Source organism: Lycorma delicatula, chromosome 4 (assembly GCF_047948215.1).
Source record: "Lycorma delicatula isolate Av1 chromosome 4, ASM4794821v1, whole genome shotgun sequence".
Classification (NCBI taxonomy): domain Eukaryota; kingdom Metazoa; phylum Arthropoda; class Insecta; order Hemiptera; family Fulgoridae; genus Lycorma; species Lycorma delicatula.
This window is the reverse complement of record NC_134458.1, coordinates 150134299-150152318: the sequence shown is the minus strand read 5'-3', so window position 1 is coordinate 150152318 and position 18020 is coordinate 150134299. Positions and strand designations below refer to the sequence as shown.

General features: G+C 26.6%; 1 protein-coding gene across 5 annotated transcripts in view; it reads left to right on the top strand.

The window, feature by feature from the left end:
• LOC142323953 (BUB3-interacting and GLEBS motif-containing protein ZNF207-like) overlaps nucleotides 1-17354 on the top strand; it is a 55641-nt gene extending 38287 nt beyond the window's left edge. For 4 of the 5 annotated variants that reach the window (XM_075364362.1, XM_075364359.1, XM_075364361.1 and 1 more), the window contains one exon: nucleotides 121-2797. In XM_075364362.1, coding sequence (XP_075220477.1) covers nucleotides 121-236 — 116 coding nt within the window. In that variant the 3' untranslated portion in view covers nucleotides 237-2797. Of the gene's footprint in view, nucleotides 1-120; nucleotides 2798-17079 lie in introns of those variants that run through there. The other variant, XR_012756184.1, reaches the window with a different exon arrangement.
• The last annotated feature ends 666 nt before the right edge of the window (nucleotides 17355-18020 follow it).

Genomic DNA, 18020 nt, shown 5'->3' with positions numbered 1-18020 from the left:
CACAATATTATAATATATGATGTGTTGAATTTTACTATGAAAATCATTTATAATTCCAATAATATTCTCATAAGCATTTTTTTTTCCAATAATATTCTCACACGCATTTTGTTGTTACAGGTTTGATTGGAACATTACCTCCAAGCGGCGTTATGCATCCATATGCAACAGCAGGACCTCCTATGTTTCCTGGGCCCCCTGTGCTAACACCTATGATGCACCCGCGCTTCAGATGATCAGGTTTGATAGGGGGATTATGGCTACTTTGGCCTGATCCCTGACATCAAAAAAAAATCAGTACTACTGCTACTACTATTCAATCTACAAACAACATATTACTTATATTTGCATGTAACTTCAGTGTATTTGTTGTTACCATTTTGTCAACTTAATAAGAATTCCCCTTTTCATTACTATTATGTATTTATTAGTATCACTTAAAATACAAATAAAAAATTAAACATGTTACATATATGTATTTGCGTAGACTATCTAATACTGAGATATTTAATTTGAACATTATAAATTGTTGAGAAAATAATTTAATCTGCTTCTGTTTTTCTAAATTATTTTTGAGGTAAGGTTTTTAATCTTTTCTTTTTTTTTAAATGAATGTCAGTTATGTTTCTTTTTTTATGAGTTGCAGTAAACATTTTTCACTTACAATAATGCAGTAATGAAAATAATTAACTGTTAATGTGTTGAGAAACTTTGAAAAATCACTGAGGTAATCACTAGAACTTGGGGAAATGGTGAATCCAAATAAGGGTCATTGTATAGCAGAAGCTGTAATCTGAGAAGTGATTTCAAAAATATGAAACTACCATTGTGTTGTGTTTAAATCAATCACAAGACTGCAGTTATGCTAGATCATAATAGTGATCTAGTATGCTGTGTAATGTTTTGTTTTAAAGTCTGTTAACCAAAAATCAAGTATCTCCAATCTGTTAAGCTTATCATCCACAACATTGCATCAGCTCTGTCAAGCTGTGTTTTTATTTTAATATTGTTCTAAAAAATAGTTAAAGTACTGGTTAGTTTTTAATGTCTTTATGTATTCTTATTAGTGATATACTAGTACATTTCAACTTCTCTTTTTATTTCAACTTTATCTTATTTCTAAATTTAGAATCTTTGTTAGGGGGTCATATCATAAAAAAATTATTCCGTTTTTCAGTGTAGGAAAATGTTAACACCAAACTACTTCTCCAACCAGTACTTGCTTCTAAAAAATATGTGAATAACAAAGATTATGAAAAAGAGTACAGAAAAGAGATGTTACTGTTACCAGTATCTGATTTTTACAAACATTTCTAAAACTTTATATAAGTTGTGGTGTGTGCCCCCTTTCTGTTCAATTAATCATTGAAAAAGTTAAAGTGACAAGTATGTAATAAAGCTTTTTACATACACATCACCGTAATCCATTATATAAAAATACTGCATATAACAAAAAACGCTGCAGTATGAAAAGATTATTTATACATACCAGTAAGAATTAATCTCACATTAGATTTTTCTTATACTTAAAACAAAATATATTCACCAGTATTCCACTAATCAAGTGTCAGCAGATTTCATGAAGCAGTGATAGTTAAGTGATTATTATAATCTCTTCATTTTGAATATCCTAAAAGTTCTAATATTGTTATTCTATATGGTCGTTTTCAATATTTTTTTTTTTTATTTTTTTTTTTTTGTTTTCCACTTTACAAAAACAGTTATTCAGTTCATATAGTGTACTCTTTGAAGGTGCTACCTACTCTGTTTGAAAATCAAGCATTGAGATTGTTCAGAAGTTTTTCATAAGTTTCTACTAAATGTCTCAACAAGTTTGACCCTCTAATGGAATTTTTTTGTTTACTTACTATACAATATTTCAAAACAATGCTGTGTTTTACCAGTAAAAGCTGAAGGCTGTGTATAGAAAGTGAATGTGCTCAGAATAATACAGTTACAGCAACTGAGAAAATTATTTCATTACAACCAATCTGCAAAATTATTTTCTAAAAATCATAGTTTTTTTTTTATAATTAACACTGTTTAAATTGTTCAAGGCTTCATCACTAAATTCATAATTATTTACAATATTACATTGGTGAAAAGCAAGTTTTCACATACATCATAATGAAGGACTTAGCTCTAGAATGTTTTCTGCCAAATTTTTGTGGCGGTTTTTTTTTTATGCCTTTACACCAAATAATGAATACAAGAAATAGAAAAAGGTGATTTCTGTCTTTGGTTTTATTAGATTTTAGTATTATTTTAAAAATAGACCCAGATTTTTTTTTAATTAGTTGAAATAGTTAAAATTTTTATTCTAGAACACCTCACATTTTCAGTGTAAGAATAGTGACACTTCTACTGAGGATACTGTACTGCTGCTAAGATCATGCCTAGATCACAGCTTGTGCTGTACAGTGACCTTAATAGTGGTATACATTCCTGTGAATATCAGTAAAAATATCTTTAGAAATACATAAATATAATAATAGATTATTTATTTGTTATATTAATTTGTATATAAAAAGATCTATCTGTAATAAAAACTGTGATGTTTATTTCATCTGTAATGTTATGACTAGTAGAGAAGCGGGGCAGTTTCTTCTCGAGTCTCAGGAATTTTGCTGTCAGTAAACATATATTACTCTTATTGCCGTACAAAAAAAAAGAAGGTTACTAAAGGTAAGCCATTTTCGGCTGTTTTGTGACATTAGTGTTTAATTTAATAAACTGTTAGATTAAATTATTGTATCATTTATATAATAACATTAAATTAATATTATTATTTTCTTGACACATTCTGGCGATTGTTTCACTCGCTGATAGATGCGATGCTCCTTCAATTTTTTTTTTTTTTTTTTATTGTTGTATCCCAAAATACTTATTTGCTTGAAGTATTGTTAAAATTAAATTATCACCCACTTTTTAGTTTCTGTGTAAAGCATGTTACTTCTATATTTTTAATTTCTTAATGTTTTGCGATTGAATTTTTATTGTATTAATTGTTAAACATTATGGTGATTGAATTTTTTTCAAGTAAATATTCATTTCTTTGATGTAAATAATAATATTTACTTGATTAGAATCAGTATTGACATTTTTCTGCTAAACTTATCAGGATTTATTGTATAAATGCATAGATTTTATTTTTTACCCCTTTGTTCAAGGTGTTGAATGTTTTAAAACAGTTCTAGTAATCTGTGTGGTAAGTATACATGCACAGAATGTAACTTTGTACTTAAAAAACAGATTTGATTAAACACTTAGTTTGCATATTTTACATTTGCTAAGAACTATTAAATACTGGATGCATGTCAAAATTAGTTATCTCATTTGCTTAAGTTTGGTGGGTTGGATAAAGGGATAAAATTACTCAATCTCTTGCAGTTGATGTAATTAAAATTCTAAAAAATATAAAATTATTTTACAGATAAGTTCCTCTGGCTTTATAGGTTTTTCCAAATTTTATCAATGAAGCACTTTACTTTCCAGTTACTGCTTTTCTAACTCTGCAGGTAAAGTCAGTGTTTCATTTCTTATATATTACTTATTTAGGAAAGTAGGATCATGATGAAACAGAAGGGATGATCAATGAAAGATTGACTGCAGTCGCATAATCACTGCAGTTCCTGGGAAATCAGGGTGTCTATAATCTTGCCCGGGGTCTTTTCTTCTTGCTTTTGCACATTCCATCACTTCCATTTCCAAATTATACTTTATTGGTTCTGTATTCTGTCACTTGTTTATCTTGCTGAGTTTTTTTTACATGATTAACCATTAACTACTCCATGCTCTCTTGATAAACAAACTTTGTTTAGTTTCGGTTATAAATATTTTACTTATTTTTTTCTATAGATATAAAGGCTGTGATTCAGTTATACAATCCATCCATTATCATTTTTATGTGCAGAGTTTTTATGATGCATTTTTCTACAACTAAGAAAGCAATATCTAGAATCCTATCAAAAATTAGAAAGTTCAAATTCTGTTGAGCATTAATTTGGAATAAGGATAATACTAACTCTGAACACAGTTTACTTTAGTATTAATACATCTGGTGAAAATGTCTTGATAGTTTAAGAAAATGAATTAATGAGGAAATGTGTTCTAGTTACAATATTCATTTAACAACAACAAACATTTAGTTTGTTTCTCCTCCCTTATTGCATAATCAAGTGTTGAAAAATTCAAAACCAAATGAATGATTTTTCATATCCTTGGACACAAAATAAAAGAGAATAACATTAAATATTTTTAATTAACCAAAATATTTTAAAAATCTGATAAAGCGATTCTTCAGAGCCTTTGTATTTACAACTTGTAATCTCAAGATTATTATAACAGTATTTTCAGATATATAGAAAAACATGAAATTGATTAGCTTATTTCTAAGTTAGCAATTATTAAGTATTAAGTAATTTTCTGTTGTGAGTGAGAATAGTTCATTTAACTGCAAGAATAGTTTCTTATGCTTATCTAAAATGTTAAAATGCCTTCTAACTACCACAGTAATGGCTTTTATACACCCTGTAAATTGGATTATTCATAATGATAAAATAAAATCTTTTTTCTTTAACCTTTTCTTTGTCCATCCATAATTGTGAGTGTTAACACTAACCTCAGTCAAATTCTAAATTTTCCTTGCATGATTTCATTGAAATAAAGTCAACAGTTTTTCATTTAAAGAAACTTCTTCAAAATTAGTTTAAGATTTTCAGGAAATAATTACTAATTTGTTTGTCGTAGATCGTAAAATTCTTTTGTTTTGGTGACTGTAATACAAGTACTAGATAGGGATTCACGAGAAATTTCATGTACTAAGAAATTTACATCTGGCTTTGTATTAAAGATGAAATTAACTTACAAAAGTAAACAAATAACATGAACAGCAACAATAAATTTGTCTTGTTTTTAGTGTCTCTTTGTTTTGTTAAAGCATAAAAATAGATAGCCCAGAAGATTAAATTAGAATTTATTTATTGTTTGAAACAATTTGAGAGTGATTTTATTATAAAGTACTCTTTTTAATGTCTCCTTATTACATCTAATTATTTGGAACTGGTTTAATTGTTGTTATACATCTTATACATGCTTTTAATTACTATAAAATTATAAAATATGTTTAAAAAAGAATCATCCAATTTTATAAACTTTAGTATATACAGTTTATTTGCCATTAGCACTAAATTTAGTTGATAGTGATAATAGATGTTGTGATGCATATTATTTCTAAAATATTAGTAATGAAGTATTTAATGGCTGCTAGTTTATTCACTTATTTGTTTTATATTTTTAATTTATGGACTGGTCATCTCAGTAAATCAGTTCCACCTTTCAGTCCTGAAGTTGTTAGGCACAATTTGTAAACAAGTTTTTATTTTAGTACAAGTAAAATACCTCAGATACTAGTTGGGTTTTTTTATAATCCTGGACCAGGAAACTTTAATCCTAGGGTTATTAGACAGGCTATGCCATACCACTTGATAAGAAAATAGTTAGTTCCCTGTCTGAGTAGTGAAGTTAAAAGCATAATGCCAAAAATAGGGCCGTAATGAAAGCTGATTTAGTTTCTGTAGTAAAAATATCCAGGAAAGATGAGATAAATTTTAAGGAAAGAAAAAGTGGAGAGAGGAAATTGAGATGATATGCCCAAAAGTGACACTTGCAAGAGATCTGGGGTTAGATTACCAGTTTGTCTAGGAAAAATCCAGTAATATAAACAGAAAATGACAAATTCATTCAAATGTTTAACTACAGCTATCCAGCTTTTAAAATTCTATTAAATCTCTTCTTTTGCCTTGGTAAAAATATTTAGTAAGGACAAAAATAAATATTGACAAATTTAACTAATATTTATTCTTAATAAATAAATTTATCATGAATTTGGCTTTAGTATATTGCCATGAGTTGATAAAAGTCTTGTGATGTGAAATGTTAAAAATATTTTGTTTTATTTTTACAGAATACTTTTCATCAATTTAAGTTTTTATATTCTTTTTTTTAACTGTATTTTGTTGTAATGTTATTTTAACTGTACCTGATGAGATATCGTGTTTTTAGATATTAGGTAAATAATAGACAAAATTTGTTTTATAAAAGTATTAAAAAAAATCTTTCAGCTGTAAATGTGTGTTTGCACATGTTATTTATTACTTTATAAATTATTTGTAGAAATTATTTTTCTCTTGTGTGTGCGTGCGCGTGTGGTACATGCATTGGTGCAAATTATGGTGAAGTAATAGTGGGTTTGTGGCATGGCTTTTTAGCTTTTTATTAATTGTATTAGAAATCGTGTATTTATATATTAAGTTATATATATGTAAGAAAAAGCTTACATAAAACATAACTAACTGTAACAGGTTTTTTTAAAGCTAAATTTATATTTTATTCATGTATACATGATAATATAGTTATAAACAGTAATGTAAAATGTAATTAATTTTAAGTTTTTTTATCTTATTTTTGTTTTTAAGTGTTATTGTAGTTTCATCTTTTGAAGTAGCATCTCTATCAGCTGTGATATCAGGCAAGTCATTAATAAAATATCTTGAATTCAAACTAATTTATTATTGTTACAAAGAATATATTTATAAGTTAGTTATAATTTATTATGTTGGATCTTTTTTGGAATATTATTTTAAAAATAATAATAATGTTTAAAAAAAAAAATTCATGTGGTAAGTGTTTTGATGTCCATTTTCAATGTATTGTATTAGAGATATTATTATTAAAAAAGTAACCTGGCCATCTACATGTGGACCTAGTAGAATTGTTGGTACACTATTTTATTTATTTTTTCATGTTCAGTCTCTGAAAAGATTGAACTGTATTTTCTTGGCATATTCATCTAAACTCAGTTCCTCTTGAACTGTTGTAATGAGAAATAAAATGTTTTGTTTTTTTTTTTACCCTCCATTACATGAAATATGGTAATAGAATGAGAAATTAGAATTTATTTTATCATTCAGTGTATAAAGAAGGATTTAAATTAAACTAGAAATGTTTATTTAATTGTTAGTCGGCATTTATGTATGCTTATGTTTTTAACAAAGTGTATGTACTATGTACTTACTGAATTGAATCACAAACTCTATCGAAATTTCTTTTCTTGAAGATGAAAAGTTAAAAAAATAATGTACCAACATTTTTTACTACAGGTTTGGATTGTTTAATTTTTTTATTATTTATTTACACCAGATGTCCTAATCCTTTCATTGGTGTTCTACAAGAGTTGCTGATTCTGTTTAAATAAGCTCTTCGTGACATTAAATTAATGTAAGCACCAAGTAAATAATTTTATTTTCACATTTATTTATTTTAATTAATAGTCATTGTGCATGATCTTCAGTTTTGTATGTACATAAAATGGCCTGTTATCTATAATTCCATATTTAGTGCTGTGCTTGTTAAGATTCTTACTTTGCTTATTGATTTTTAGTTAATTAAATTAAATAAGAACTGATACAAAAGGAAATGAAATGATTACCTTTTTGATTTTTCTGAGGATGATTCTGAATTAGTTTCTGGTTTTAATTAATTAATTTTATGTTTGATTAAAAGAAAAACCTGGCCATCAAATGCGTGTTAAAAATATGTAAGTTGTGGTTGAAGCATATTAATTCTACTGGTGTACATTTTTATCCAGTATTTTAAGGTACATGACTATCAGTAATTTTGTTCTTGGGATAACTGTCCACTTGAAAATTTTTAGCTGAGAACCTGCAAGTAGGCTGTGTAGCCTGCAATGTTTTGATTATAGCTTTGGTGATTAGGTCGCACCAGCCTTTGGACTTGATGGTCATACACATCTGAACAACTTTTTAATCTTGAAAGAGTCTTAAGATACCATTTCTTAGACAAAAGTCATACCTACCAGATTTATTGTCTCCTTAAAACATGGAAGGAATTTTTCGCACAATGAAGAAATTTAAGATAAAAATTCTACTTAAGAAAATGGTTTTAAAAATTTGAACCCTCCAAGCTTTCTTTCTTCTAGAAATAACCCAGTTAAATAATTGTATGAATTGAAAAAAAATTACAAATAAAATGTTGCTAAGATATAGCAAGTTGCAATTGAGAATTGCATATGCAGTCATTGTGATGACAGAACCAACTCTAGTCTGTATTTATAAAATAATTTCTGTAAGGAACCTTATATAAAGAAATAACGAAAGAAAGAAGTGAAATTATAAAAATCATTTGACAAAATTTTATCTCTGAAAACACGTAATTGTAAGTTGTATTATGAATGAAAATTTTCTTAATGGATGTTTAATCCATTAAGAAAAAAATCCTGTCATAAATGTTTGTATCTTCATTCATTGACTGTACCATCCAAATGTACCGTCCCAACTAGTAAAGCTGGAAACTATAAATGTGGCTTCAATATTCTTCTCCCTTATTAATAGAAGTTTTTCTTTACTTAAATCTGTTGGATTACATTCCAAAAATACCATCCAGTTTTAAGCAGGTTTCACTATATATGTATTAATGTATAATAAAAATGTAAAGTTAATTTTCATTTTAAGATGCTATAAACTTATTTTAATTTATTCTCTCTGTGTTTGTAATAAGTGCTATGAGTACGTATGGATATTTATTAAATAAAAAGCTTCTTATTTGTAAATTCATGGAATTATAGATAATTTAAGCCAGGTATCCAGATAAAACACAACAGGTAAGGCATCTGAATGCCTTAATACTTATGTATCTATTTAAAATTGTATCAATTAACATGCACATTATTAGGTATATTAATATATCATGCATGGCCATCATTTAAAAATAAGTCTGATTAATGTTTTTCATAATTCATTAGAGAAAGACTATTTTGACATGAAATTTTCTTTATGTACTTTCGCATTTGTTTAGGTCAGTTTTCTTTCTGCTAATGTTTCAAGTTAAGAGAACTTAGTTCCCTGTTAATTTGCTGTGATTATTAAATTAAATATATGTACTTGATCTCTGCTTGCTTTCTTACTAAAGATTTGAATTTATCCACATTCAGGTAGAATATTTGACAAATAGATGTTTTAAAGAAAATTAGATCTTTTCTTTATAAATAAACATGTAAAACTATAGCTGAAAAACCTTATTGATAGAAAAACGCATCAAAAAAATGTTTACTTAAAAATTATTGTTCACTTTTATTAATAAATTTTTTCTTTTTATTTCAATAAATGTTTGTGGTGTCATTTAATTTTTTTCTCTAAATATTACCCTTATTATGTATACATTTTTTTTTATTTACATTACTTTCGCCAGGTGAAATAATATATTACACTAAATTTTTATTTTATTATCATTAAATGAGAGGATGATTAACTTGTCATTAAATATTTACAAAGTTTTATATGGAATTTTATATTGACTGAAATGATGAGTTTCATCTATGCCAGGAAATTATCTGTGTGTATGTGTGTGCACCTGTGCAGTTTGAATATAATAATAAATCAGTATAGGCTTTTTTTTCAGTTACTTTGTAAAAGTTTATTGTTTATTAATTGATTTTTCCATTTTTGTTTATGGATTCATTTTGTAATTAGAAATAGAATTCTTAGTGTGGATTACAGTTCCCTGAAATATCCTTTTGGATGTCACAAAAAAAAAATTGTTCTTAACAGATTCAAAAATATCAGTATATAATTGTACAATTTGATAACGTGTATTTCTGAGGAAAACTTGCACAGTTATATTTAAATGTTATTTACATTTGTTCACATATTTTTCTTGTTTTCTGGTCTATGGTTTACATATTCCATCAGTTTTGGGGAGAGTAGGGTCCCTTTTTTTCTTGGATAATGTTTCTTCTATTTATTATATGTTATACCTAGAAGATTTGATTTATTTTTCATTGTCTTTATTATGTTAATCTCTGAAAATTAGCATTACATTCTAGCTATTCTACAATATAGTTTTTTTTTTATAGTAGTGATCCTCTTGTTCATTATTACACAATAAAAATGTATATTTGTAATATGTTTACGATATATTGTTCTTATTCCTGTAAGTCTAAACAGCAGCACCAGTTTTCATAAAATATGTGAATGAGAAAGAATATTTGATGATTTGAAAAATAAAATACATTTATAGACAGTGAACACTATAAAGACATAAAAAACAAATTGTTTATAACTCATCAGGTGTTCTAATTAAATTTTTTTCTTGAAAAGTGAATTGCAATTATATGACTTCATTTTATATTTCCGCTAGGATTATCATAATTGATTTGAGTGTTATTTTCTGCCCTGAACATTTGTAGTTCTACACATTTTTGCAGTACCTCTATTCTCAAAAGTAGTTTGAAAGGTTTAACAGGTACTCCAAAACACATAACTACAAATGTTAAAGGAGTGACAATGCTCAGAAGGGCAGAAAATAGCACTCAAATTAATAATTCATATTTTTCTAATTGTTAAAAATTAATAAATTTAATGGCCATTCCTCAAAAGATAGTGTTCAAATTGAATCTTGGAAAAGTTTTTACTGAAATAGTTTGAATTTGGTTCTGAATAAAAACCATTTTAATAATTATTACATCTGATTTATGTTGTAAGAAACATGTTATTATCAATTTGGAAAAAAAAGTTTAATTAGTCTTTACTCTCTTTGACTCTCACCACAAAAAAAGTTTATTTTTATTTATTTTTCACGATAAAATAAGTTTGTTATAAATCGGTTTCAAAAGATTTGTTGATTTAATTGGATAAAAGATATTCTGTAATGTGGAGTTTTTCATTGACAGATTTTTTTTTAATTTCCTTTTTTTCTAAAACTTCATATTAAATCTATTCTTGAATTTTTCAACAGTGAAAGCCTACAAATAAATATTCATAAATGAAACAAAAAGGCAAACTAGGATTTTTTTATCTTGACATGAAATTAATTTATTTTAACTGAAAAAGGCTGAACTCATTTTACACCACAGATTCATCACCTGAAAACTTCATACATTCATAAAAATAAATAGAATGACAAAGTAAATCTCATATCCTAATAACATAATTAGTTTTTAGCACTTAAGAATCTTATTTCAGGAAACTACTGTATGCTTGTCACCCATACAGTTTCATTCTCGGTGTGAAGCTTTGGTGTTAAAAAATTTCCATTTTCTAAACTAATAGAAATAACCATAGATAATGCAAAATTAAAACACATTTTGGAGTAAATATGAATTAAAAAATAGAGAACTTCATATTAGTTGGTGAATAAATCCATGTTCTCTTTTGTTTATTAATGAAACAAAAAATGTAAAGGTATAGCACAAATACAATGATTATGTATACAGTCTTCCTAATGAGGTTTATGATGCAATAAATTAATTGTCAGCTGTAATCAATGTCCTAACCTGTGGCTTTATCCACTTGAAGCATTTCTTAAAATTATTTTGAGATAAACTTGTAGCTAAGTTACAATCATAATATTAATTAAACTTCAGTATGTCCAGATATATATATATTGTAAAAGTTTTTTTTTTATTTAATGCTCGGAGAATTGATCAATATTATTATAAACTATTTTTTGTTTTGTAAATTTACTGTCTTTATTTTTTTTTATACTTTGTGTGATTCAGCTTAGGACAGTTAATCATTTAAAAAGTAATAATTTTATGGTTTGTGTAAGCTATGAAATAATATGATCACAAAACAGTAGTGATGTTATGCATACCTCTTTAGTCTTTGTTGCCACAATTTGGCAATAATCTCTGAGGAAAGGCACTTTTTTTTAACTGTGATGTTGGAATAAATTGTGTGCTTTTACTGAAGTGTTTTTGAAAAACACATTTTATTATCATGTTAATTGAAAAAATTTGGGTACTAATGTTTTCAGTCGCCTATTAGGAGATACCTGTATTAAAATGTAAATATTATAAATAATTACTTACTTCTATAGTCTGTACTTTTTTTTACACCTGATTAAGTTATCACCAATTTACACACAAACATTTGTAATGTTCTGTACTTTAGTAGTTATAGAGATTGGTGGTGGTTTGTATTTTTCTTTCTAGATTTTTATTTTTAATGCTGTTTTTAACAGAGCTTACAAACATACACTTTTTTAAGACACTTACATATGTAATGTCAGCTATACATTGCTTAGATTTAAGGCATCTTGTTTGTTTTTAATGGCAGATATGTTTTTCTTAACCCTTTAAATTTGACACACAGATGACTCTTTTTGGGTTAATAATAAAGTGCCTAATATTACATAATTGTGAAACACTAGCAGACGAGATATAAACTACTACAAAATGAATAGTTACATTACTAATTGTTAGAAATTTCTATTCACTGTCTTGAATCAAAAAATTTTAATTTTTGAAGAGAACATAGTCAGATATATTAAGAATGATGAGTACAGTTTATCAATGATTGTATTTTGTTTTTAAACGCAATAAATTAGCAATTTAAAGTGCATAAGTTTGCATACACATGCAGGAAATGAAATCAGAGGCAAACATGCTGTAGAAATATTTTCATTCCATTTACCAAAATGGTTAAACATATCATTCTGAATCTGCTATTGATCTTGAAAATAGATGATTTAATATAATAATCCAGTAATCAAAATCTTGTATTATCTATTTGTGGGAATGCTATATATATATCTGGCTCTAGTTATTGACAGTACTTGTCAATTTTCAAACTTTGCAAAACCTCAGATTATGATCAGCATGATTATGTAGAAAATTATAATAATAAAGGTGATAAAATAATTGTACTAGATTTAGTCATTTTTATTGATCTTTGTTGTGTGAAATTTACACAAATAAATTTTAGCAATGGTAGAATTATCATTGCTAACAGTGAACTTAAAATTTATATGCAATAAATACTTACGAAACAATATTACGAAATGAAATCATTGTAATATATATATATATATATATATTTTTTTTTATATATGATTAATCCTCCATATAAACTTAAGCTTGGGAATATGAAATTGGAATTTTTTAGCCTATGAAAAATGCAATTTCTGACTGAGATTCGAACTTGGGACCTCTAAATGAAAGGTTGAGATGCTATCACTGAGATCGGAGATAATTAGCTGTAATATGTTTATAAAATTATAGCACATTTTGGAAATAAATTATGAATTAAAAAATAAAAAACTTCAATAGTAGTTTATGAATAAATCCATGTTCTCTTTTGTCATAATGCATCACAGCCTAAGAAACTATAAATTTGTTTTGAACATTGTTCATATATTTTAAATGTAATATTCTGCAAACATACAATGAAAATCTCAATTTTCACTAATATTCATTCAAGCTCACTGAATACACATATCATAATTCCATTTCTGTATATTGTTCTTGTGTTGCAATCTACTTATGATAAACTATGAATTATACAAATGCCATCAGTTAAATTTTTCATTAAATGTATATTTTATTACTAATTTACCAATTCATCAAACTCTTAAAAATAGTTCTATATACTTTTAAACTAGAATTTGTTAAGATATCAAAGGATTACATTTTATTGCTGGTTAAGTGCTGTAATAAGATGAAAAAATATGATACAGCACTAAGCTGTTTTTTATATAGTCATATTTCAATAGAAATTACTGTTGAATTAACATATAGCAATTTACTTTGAAACAATAACAATCTATGCCTGATGGGTCTTATCCCGCACCCTGAAAATATTCTGAAAGAGAATTATCAGAGATTTTTATTTAGAAGACAGTTTTACAGGATATATAATGGTGTTAGTACTTGAGGAATTTTATATAAACAAATTAATTGATTGTAGTATTTGACCAATGCATTATATAGGTAGGGTGAATTTTAAATGATATATTTTTTACATAAATAGGTTATAGGGGGTACCCAACCAGATACAAAATCGATCACCACTTCATTATTTCTTTTTTTCTTTTGTGACCAGCTGAAGAAAAATACTTACAAAGCTAACATTAATTATCCTTACAAGATGTATAATTGAAGAAATTACTCATTCTATGGTGTTATAAAATATAAAATGTTTTAAATTGTTAAATCGAATTTGCGTATTGTCAAACTAAGAACAGGTGTACTTTGTTGTTGTAGTTTAGTAGGCCTACCAAATTTAGTTTGTTAGATGTACTTCTAAGTTTTACTTTTGTAGCACCATTACTGAATATAGTTGCACCTTGCCGATTATTGTTAATGTATTAAGTACATTGTTATGTGTAAAACTTCAAGTGACAAATTTGGCATATCCAACATACATAACAGATTGAAAGACCAGATATAACATGACTGTCAATAAACAAAAATTTGTAAATTTAATGTTTAACTTACCCCCCCCCCCCCCAAATCATTAGATAAGATAATAAAGCTCATAATTATTTAATAAATATGTACCAGTATAAAAAACGTTTTTGAAAATAAGAATGCCTATAGGTATAAAAAAATATAGATGCATTTTTTTTTAATGTGATTGCTGAATGATGGTTCAGCAAATTAACAACTTAAAGTCTATTATACATACAATAATATTTATATTTTTAAATGACCATTAAAAAATATCCATTTCACAAAAATACAACTAAGAACAAAAAAAATCTTGTAAATAGAAAAATACAACTTGATTATCATGCCTAATATAAAAAAAAGGCTGAATATGTATGGTTAAAAGTAAATATTACGTTTTAGCTGTGCTTGTTTAGCTTATCTGTATTAAACAGATTTATTAAATACTCATTAATTTTATTCTCAGTTGGTGAGGTATGACCCTCATAATTTTATGCTCTCAAAATTCTTAAGTTGTTCAGTTATAAAAGTAATTATATAGTAATTTTTGAATACAATCTCGTAATTGTATCCTAATGAAATGTAATTTCTGTTTCATTTCCTGCGCAATCTTTAGATTAGTTCACCTTACTGGTTTTCACAGTAATGTTCTTGTAAAGTTTTACATGATCCTAAAGAAAAAATGGTCACATATCACATGATGGTACTATATTATTTAAAAAATTAGATCCAAGATGGCTAATAGAAATTTTAAACTCCTTTTTTATATAGCTGATTGCATTTTAGTTAATTGTTCCTAGTAATCAGTTTTGTAATATTAAGATATATTTTTGTACTTTTCTAACACCTGCATAAAAATACCTTAATCAATTTTATTAATTTGTTTGTTTTATGTTTCATATGCAATAGTTTGTCATTTTATTTTGTCAACTTTTCTTTTTTTTATAATTGTAAAATATCCACTCATCTGTGTGTCATTATTTCATAACCCATATTTTGGAATTGCCACAGTAACATTTCTACATACAATTGGATCAAGGTAGGGTTATCATTAATTAGATATAATTGTTAAAATACAGGGTATACTTAACTTTTGAAATGCATTTTTTAGTTTCGGGAAATTATATTTTAATGTAGACAAAATTATTGACAAAATCTTTTTCAGGCTGTTTTTAGTTGTAAATATCAAGAAAAATTACCAAAAATTTAGAAAAAAGAATTGAAGAAAATGTCTATTTTTTAAGTATTAAGGCAACCAGTTTAAAAAGAAGTCTCTTAAATTTTGATTAAATATCAAACTTCTCATAAGTATTTATTAACTCGTAAAACTACTTTGTGTTGAATAGCATGTTAATGGTTGATGTTGTGTTGTTCAATTCTTTAATAATAATATAGTTTCATTTCAGCAAGTACATTGTAAATTCACTGTTTGTATGTCAATCGTTTTTGCTTTTCACTTGATAATTTCAAGTAAGGGTTTTACGATTTCCTATGCAGTATTATCTCTCTGCCAAGATAAGATAACCTAAATTCACTTAGAATATATTATTTTAAAGTAAAATATAAAATGTTTTTTTCTCTGCAGATAATATACTGTTTACATTTTTCCTAAAACAAAAAAATAATCGCACTCCTAGTTATGGTTCAAGTCCTACTGGGCAACTTTTTTTTTTTCATTACTGAAAGATTATTTATTTTCTAGAAACATTTATATTAGTAGCCAATTTTAATTCAGGGAGTACTTAGTAAATTTTAATTTTCAGTTTTTATTTTTTGCTCTTTATAAAACATTGCAAATGGTTAAAAAATGGTTGAAATGTTAAGCAGTATGTGATTAAAAAGGTTTTCATTGAAAATATAGTTTTTATTTACACAGGTGGTTTTTTTCCAATGAAGTAAGATCCATTCTTTAAAAAATTGTTAAGCATAGTGTTAAAATGAAATACTGAATTCTGGGGAATTTTTACTTAATTTCCTGTGAAGGATTTGTTTTTAATTTTGTCTAAGGTTGGCTGTAATAATATATTTAATATATATTGCTGGATTGTATTTTATTTATATCATTAAACAAAAATCATTCTCCGAGGATTTATTTAAAAACAGGTATTTTGTTAGGTTTTCATTTCTTATTCTCATATACCTGCTTGTATCTTACTGGCAGTGAAATTAAGGTATTTATTTATTTTTATTTTTTATGTATTTATTTATTTATTTATTTATTTCATTTGCAATAAATCATCCATCAGTCATATTTTGGGTTTTTTTTAGACAAACAATCACAGTACGATACTGTTGGACTTAAGTCCTAAGTATTATTTATTAATTAGTTATGGTTCATTAGTTGTCGGACTAAGTCCCCAGCTGGATCCTCGCAGGTGATTTTGTTAATCACAGCACAAGATGCTGTTGGACGAATATTCGTCCCCTCAAGGATCTAGCTTAGGCGATTGTTTCGTTTCCTTAATGTTCTGTAAAACAATCACAGCTTCGGCTGTTGGACTTTTCTGTCCCCTGTTATTTAAAATGTTATTTAAAACAGGTGATTGTTTTCATTTTATCTTCCATAAGTAAAGCAATCACAGCATCATCGCTGTTGGACTTTCATGTCCCCTGTCATGTACATGGCAGGCGATTGTGTTTTCCAGGATGTATTTATTATAAGATCATCATCACCTCTCTCAATGCAGTATACTAACACAATATTTAGCCATATCAATTTCTCTAATCTAAGGGTTATGGGCTTTTTGTGTTATTTACTTTTTTGTTTTGTTTTGAAATATTAGGTAGAAGATAAAACTATTCCACATAATTGAGGTTTTATCAATTTTTTTCAGAATATTCATACGTGTTCACTGGATATACACACACACTTCCATCATTCTGTATTCGTTCATTAATTATTACTTTGTTTAATTTGTAAGTACAGTGTCACTTCTCTCAGTTGTATCTCTTGAAATAGATTTTCTTTGTTTTTTCTTGTAATAAATTGATGTATTTATGCATATGATGGTTTTATATTTATTGACAGTACTTAGATTTTTGCAAATGGTTTGACTTTGTTTTTTCTTATTTTACTTATTTAATTCCTCCAATAAAGATGATGTGTTCATTGAAATGTCTGTTTTTTTTTTTTATTATTTATTTAGTTATTTTTGTATTAAATATATAATATGGTACTCAAAAATGTTTTATCTTAAATTTATAATGTACTTATGAAGCTTCTCTAATCACTATCACCTGTACAGTTAAAAATTTACTCTATAATCATTTTATATTTTACATTTTATAAATCAATTTCGGGTAAATATAAATAAATTTGAGTCTTTAAATATAAATTGAGTAATAGAAATAAAATACAATATTATACCTGTTTTCAACACTTCTATTTACCCTCATTAAAGTGGAGATTCAGTAAGAAATAAGTGTTAGCATCATGTAAATCTCAGGTTATTATGTGCTTTTTAACACGTTGCTCTCACACTGCATTACAACTACATACCATATAATATATGCAGCCTACCCGTGCCAGATGCTAAGCTGCTGCTGGTATTTGCATTTTGTTTTATGAAATGTTACTTTCGTTTGTAAAAAATCGTTTAAAATCATACTGTTTATCAATAAATAATAAGTGGGGGGATCTATTGATGGTTTGACATCATTCTTTCATGTGCTACCATTTAATTGTTTATGTATGTAGGTAAATAATAGCTCATACAGGTCATATTTATGCGTCAAAGGATGATATTTTATGAGAGGCTGAACAGAAGAGTAATAA